The sequence below is a fragment of the Microtus pennsylvanicus genome, chromosome 11 (genome assembly GCF_037038515.1).
Source record: "Microtus pennsylvanicus isolate mMicPen1 chromosome 11, mMicPen1.hap1, whole genome shotgun sequence".
NCBI lineage: Eukaryota > Metazoa > Chordata > Mammalia > Rodentia > Cricetidae > Microtus > Microtus pennsylvanicus.
This window is the reverse complement of record NC_134589.1, coordinates 20954120-20960508: the sequence shown is the minus strand read 5'-3', so window position 1 is coordinate 20960508 and position 6389 is coordinate 20954120. Positions and strand designations below refer to the sequence as shown.

The 6389-nt window shown below is 51.8% G+C and overlaps 1 protein-coding gene across 1 annotated transcript; it reads left to right on the top strand.

Moving 5' to 3' along the window:
- The first annotated feature begins 204 nt into the window (after positions 1–204).
- On the top strand, positions 205–5796 carry LOC142860006 (tubulin gamma-1 chain). The gene is made up of 11 exons (XM_075990679.1): positions 205–342; positions 650–762; positions 937–1104; positions 2416–2484; positions 3124–3203; positions 3619–3745; positions 3921–4007; positions 4104–4253; positions 4661–4813; positions 4891–5052; positions 5401–5796. Exons 1-11 carry the CDS (start codon positions 294–296, stop codon positions 5596–5598), a joined length of 1356 nt encoding a protein of 451 aa, XP_075846794.1. The 5' UTR covers positions 205–293; the 3' UTR covers positions 5599–5796.
- Positions 5797–6389: the final 593 nt, after the last annotated feature.

Here is a 6389-nt window from a genome sequence, read left to right as displayed (position 1 = left end):
CGGGGGGTAAGGCCGAATCGACCCGTGCGCGCGCATGCGTACAAACGCTAGCGCGCAGAGCTGCGTCGAAATAGGTTCCCGGCGGTGAGCGCGATCGGCAATCGCGCATGCGCAACCTGCATGACTGAAGCCCAATGAATGAGGAAATTCCTTGTGCAGAGCTTAGTTCTCATTGGAGCGGAGAAAGTTCAGGGGTGGAGCGGATTGTTTGGCGCCTGCGTCTTGCGGCGAGCGCGCTAGCGGTCGGCGGCGCTGCTGGCGGGAGAGGCTGTAACGCCTCTGTCTGAGGAGCGATGCCGAGGGAAATCATCACCCTACAGTTGGGCCAGTGCGGCAATCAGAGTGAGCGAACCTCCAGACCCTCCGCGGGACCCTTAGATTCAATGGGCCCTTGCAACGAGATCCTAGATTCTGTCTGTTTTCATCTGTCCTCAGAATCGTACTCCCTCCTCCCCCAGAAAGGCGATCCCGACCCTGTACCCAAAGCCAAAGAAAGGGCCTTCGCCTGTCCAGTCGCTGGGCTGGACACTAGGGAGTCGTAAGATTAATTTCTGATCCCTAGACCCATGCGTTCCATCTGCCACTGGCTACTTGGAACCTACCCAGACCCCCGTATTCTTTTTCTTCCCCGCCCGCCTCCCTCTCTTAGTTGGGTTCGAGTTCTGGAAACAGCTCTGTGCCGAGCATGGCATCAGCCCCGAGGGCATCGTGGAGGAGTTCGCCACTGAAGGCACTGATCGCAAGGACGTCTTTTTCTACCAGGTGCCCACCACATGACTTCATCAAGGGCAGTGACCTGATGCTGGGAAACTCACTGGGCAGGATGGGACCAGAACGGCTGTCTTAAGAACGGAGGGCCTGTAGGAGCCAGAGTTGGGAGGATGCAGGACTTGACCCAGCCAGGCTCACGGGCTCATCCTGGCTTCCCTTTGGCAGGCAGATGATGAGCATTACATCCCCCGGGCTGTGCTGCTGGACCTGGAGCCCCGGGTGATCCACTCCATCCTCAACTCCTCCTATGCCAAGCTCTACAACCCAGAGAACATCTACCTGTCTGAGCACGGAGGAGGAGCTGGCAACAACTGGGCTAGTGGATTCTCCCAGGTCATTTGCTGTTCCCCCTAAGGGCTCTCAACTCACTGGGTGGGCACAGACCCTGTGATGAAACTGTCTCCAGATGAAACTGGGTCAGAGAGTAAGAGTGCCAGAGCAAGACAGACATGGCTTCAGGAGCTAACTGGAGCGCTAAGAACCCATTCTAGCTAGTGCTGGGTCGCCAGCCGTTCTAAGTACTTTATACGTTAGCTTCATAAACCTCTGAATAATCCTAGAAGTACTATGGGTCTATGGTCTTTTACCTCCTTTTTCATACTCAGACAGCTCTGATACCAAAAGATATTCCAAACTCTGCTTAGCAAAATCAACACTCAAAGGAGATAGGCTATGTTGATGTTTCCGTTCAGCTTACTGTCATTACTTGTACCTTTCCCTGCGTTCATTAACCCATTTGATAATGCACCTCAGACCTCTATGGTTGTATTTGCGTCTTTTTTTTTGGTGGTTCCAGGTCAGAACCTAAGGCCTTAACATATACTAGACAGACTTACACCACTGAGCTATAAATCCCCAGCTTTGACATGGTCTTTTTGCTTAATGTTAACTTATTTACTTTTTGTTTGTTTTGTTTTGTTTTGAGACACGGTTTCTCTGGGTAGCCGTAGCTGTCCTGGAACTCTGTTTGTAGATCAGGCTGCCCTTGAACTCAGATCCACCTGCCTCTGCCTCCCAAGTGCTGGGATTAAAGGCGTGTGCCACCACTTGGATAATATGTGTTTTATATACGTATACATAAAACTACCTTTCAAAAACCTAAAATATTTTGATCCCTAAAAATACCTGGCCTCTCAAATTTTAAATAATGGACTGTGGACTGTCTTTTACCTTCATTCTACAAATGAGGAAACTGAGGTAAATCTTCCCAAAGTCATATAACTAGGTAGAAATGCTATCCAGTAGTAGACGTGGGCGGGGCATAGCGCTCATTTAGTAGATCACTGACTGTGTGTATGAAGCTCGGGCTTCAGTCCTTGGCAGCTACATAAAACTGGGCAGACATGTGCACGGTAGAGGTGGAGGCAAGGGGATCGGGATGTCAAGGTTATCCTCGGCTAAATACAGAGTCTGATGCCAGCCTGGGCTACATGAAATCCTGTCTGAATTGTCGAGCCATTCCTAGCTCAAGCAAGGTCCTGGGAATGAAAAGCTGTATGTAAACAGATCATGTGGATTGGGAGGCAAAGTACTTGCTTGTAAAGCGCGGTAGCTGTGGTCCAAATAAGAATCAAGGGTGGCTATCATGAGGTCAGTCCTTGTCCCATGCTCTGTCCCATCTCACCCTTCTCCATGTCTGTCCAGGGAGAAAAAATCCACGAGGACATTTTTGACATCATAGATCGGGAGGCAGATGGCAGTGACAGCCTAGAGGTGAGTATCCCGGGATGTCAGTGGAGCTGGATATGCGGAGGCTTGGCCACGCTACTTAGAAATCAACCTGTTAGGGACCATTGAGATGGTTGAGCGGGTAGCACTGCTTGTGTTCAAGCTTGACAAACTGAGTTTGAGCCCTAAAATACGTAATAGAAGGAGATGATGTCCTCTGGTCTCTACACGTACACAGTGGCACACTCATACACAATAATTATAATAATTTTTATTAAAGCTGCCTGTTAGGTATGAGATCCATTCATTTATCCTCTGCATTAGACAGAAGCCACTGGGCCTTATTGAAGACGGGCAGAATCTCCTAGGCAGTGAGGGGACATGGGAAGACAAAAGTCTAGGACTTTGTGGGATATGTCTAGCTTGAAACCCTGCCACAGAAGGCAGGCTAGGGAGATGGCTCAGTGGTTAAGAGCGCTTGCTGCTCTTGTAGAGGACCTGAGTGGGTTTCGTTCCTAACACATATGGCTCACACTCGTCTATAATTCCAGTTCTAGGAGACCTGATGCCCTCTTCGGGCTCACACATGTGAGCACATGTATATTTGTGTGTGCATACATGCAGGCACGCACATTAAATTTTGTCACTAAACACCTGGGCACTTAGAGCCTCTTTCCTTTGCAGGGCTTCGTGCTGTGCCATTCCATTGCCGGGGGGACAGGCTCGGGCTTGGGCTCCTACCTCTTGGAACGTCTAAATGACAGGTAAGCCTGTGTTTGGGGGAACTAGGTGAAGATAGGGCCTTTATTTTGTTTCTTAAGGCACTTGGGGCTCAGCAGACATAGTTCCCTATTGGCTGGAGCAGTAAAGAGCCCTTCCATTCCCTCTTACTGTGAGGAAAGCGAAGTTACCATGGAGAAACCCAGTGATACTCCCAGAGGTCAGAGCCCGGGATCTAGGCCGTACTTTGAATGTACAAGGAATCTGTCTAGGTTGGGAACCTAGGATTTTATAGTGTCTATTCCCTTGCCATTTTGGGGTTTTATCTTTTCAAAGCTTAAACCCAGCTTTTCTATGGCTTGTGGTCCCATCCTAATTTCACTATTACCGACAAATGCTTTTAGACATGTTGTGAAGGTTGATGTTCTCCTAATCTTTAATCTTCTCCCAATGCACCAGGTACCCCAAGAAACTAGTGCAGACATACTCGGTGTTTCCCAACCAGGACGAGATGAGCGACGTGGTGGTGCAGCCCTACAACTCCCTCCTCACCCTAAAGCGGCTGACCCAGAATGCAGACTGTGTGGTGAGCTCTGGATTCTCCTTCCTACTCCCATCTTCCTGTCTGTATCTATTTTCATTTGAGCCCTCTTGTGGCTTAGCTTAAGAGTCCATTGTAAATGAGTGTTCTGGCTACTAGACTCATGGCTGGACTCGGACCCTGTCTCCATAAATTTCCAACCCTATGCTATCCCTCCCAGGTGGTGCTGGACAACACAGCTCTGAACCTGATCGCCACAGACCGCCTGCACATCCAGAACCCATCCTTCTCCCAGATCAACCAGCTGGTGAGTCCCACTCTTGGAAGCCCTCTACGAGAGGGTCATCAGACAGGGGATGTCCCACACCCTTCCCATCCCATAATATTGTATCTCTGTTCCCAGGTGTCCACCATCATGTCAGCCAGCACCACCACCCTGCGCTACCCTGGCTACATGAACAATGACCTCATCGGCCTCATTGCCTCGCTCATTCCCACCCCTCGGCTCCACTTCCTCATGACTGGCTATACACCTCTCACCACGGACCAGTCAGTAAGAGCTCCCGCAGTGTCCCCAGACTGTGGCCTTTTCCCCCTGCTGTGCCATGAGCTGCCCTTTGAGTTCTTCTGCACCCAGCTTCCCCAGGTTCTGTTCTCAGGGACCGACACTGTGCCACCTCCTTGCTGCCATCTCCGCTTCGCGCAGCCCCTGGCTCCTGCAGGAGCAGTGCTGGCTGGGATCTGCTTCTGCCCATGCACAAGGGCATGGGTTTGCTGAGCTGAGGGCAGAGACCCTAACCTCATGGCAGAGACTCAGCACGGACCTGATCGAAAGATTCCCCAGAGACCAAGCCACCTCCAAACTGATGGGAACATAGTAGACTCTTCTCTGGGCATCCATGCATCTCTGGGTTGCTCCCTGACTGCTCACATTGTCCCTGCAAACCCCCCTTCCCTCAGGTGGCCAGTGTGAGGAAGACAACGGTCCTGGATGTCATGAGGCGGCTGCTACAGCCCAAAAACGTGATGGTGTCCACAGGCCGGGATCGCCAGACCAACCACTGCTACATCGCCATCCTCAACATCATCCAGGGAGAGGTGGACCCCACCCAGGTAAGGGAGGCCCCATCACCCTACCCTCTGGTCGACAGCGTGAAGGAGAGGCAGCTACCACCTTCTGTCCACCCTAGGTCCACAAGAGCCTGCAGAGGATCCGGGAAAGGAAGTTGGCCAACTTCATCCCCTGGGGCCCAGCCAGCATCCAGGTGGCCCTGTCAAGGAAGTCCCCCTACCTGCCATCAGCCCACCGGGTCAGCGGGCTCATGATGGCCAACCACACCAGTATCTCCTCGGTGAGCAGTCTCCTGTTGTCTGTGTGTTAGCAAGGAGCAAACCCAGGGCTTCAGGAATGGTAGGCAAGGGTGCCACCTGGGAGCCACACCCCTGGCTCCTGGCCACTGTCTTCCACTGTATACTGTCATCAGCTTTCCCAGTCTGTCCCTAGTTGGTGTCCTGAACTGGACGCCATTCTGAAGCTCTCTCCTCCCCAGCTGTATAAACTCCCTGTGCTTTGCCTGTTTGCATCCCTGCCTCCCCTGCTCTGCCATCTGTTTGAGGGGATAACCCAGTCTTGGTTCCCTGGCTCTAGGGCTGTACTGTCCCTTGATTTCCTGTGACCTCTGATGTCTTCATACCCTAAGCTCTTTGAACGGACCTGCCGCCAGTTTGACAAGCTGCGGAAAAGGGAGGCCTTCATGGAGCAGTTCCGCAAGGAGGACATCTTCAAGGACAATTTCGACGAGATGGACACATCTAGGGAGATTGTGCAGCAGCTGATTGACGAGTACCATGCGGCCACGAGGCCAGACTACATCTCCTGGGGCACCCAGGAGCAATGAGTCCCCAGGACAGGGACCCTCATCTGCCTTACCGGTTGGCCCAGGCTCTGCCTAGCTGACCACGCCTCAGAGCACAGATCAGGGACCTCACAAATACTCATATACACACATATGTACGAGCACTGTCTGTTGGCCTGGGGATGGGTTACTTCTTCTCTGAGAGTATTTATCTTTAATAAAGCACTGGATGGAAATCAAGTCACCAGTCTCTGAACTCAGGCTTTGGAGCTGGGGACAGACGTGCGTGTCTGTCCTTCATCTCTGATGCTTTTCTCCCACACTTCACACTTGCGACATCTTCAACTCCGGGCAGAAGCCGCCTCTGGCTTTGCCTTTAGCCTAATTGTGGAGGACACTGGTGGCTCTGGACCCTGCTCGATTCCTTCCCACAGTGAAAGGTCGCACAGATAGGATCTTTTCTCTGTTGGCCTCTGGCCACTGTTCCCTCTCCCTGAAACAGGTGACCATTCCTGTACTACCATATTTCCACACTGAGTGTCCTGCTGGTGACAACGGCATGCCTGGGGCCACCACTGTCTACCCCTAGGTCCTAACCAGGCAGCCAGCCCAAGTGCCTTTCCCCTTCTGGCCAGCAGGGCAGTGCTGGAGAGCTTGTCCCAGAGAGCCCAGACCAGAGTGTAGGGAACAGCAGGAGACCATGGCCAAGGCCTGGACTAAGCAGACCCAAAAGTGGTTCCAAAATTAAAATCTGTAATCCTGTTCCCAATGGTCTTTATTTATGTAAAGTTTTTATTACGTTTAATCCTTCTGTACGTGATTATGGGTATGTG

Bases quoted from the DNA above. Each gene is read 5' to 3' on its own strand.
- LOC142860006 (XM_075990679.1), top strand. From the start codon at position 294: ATGCCGAGGGAAATCATCACCCTACAGTTGGGCCAGTGCGGCAATCAG. The intron at 3,204-3,618 runs GTAAGCCTGTGT...CCAATGCACCAG, and splicing joins TTGGAACGTCTAAATGACAG to GTACCCCAAGAAACTAGTGC. The intron at 3,746-3,920 runs GTGAGCTCTGGA...TATCCCTCCCAG, and splicing joins CCCAGAATGCAGACTGTGTG to GTGGTGCTGGACAACACAGC.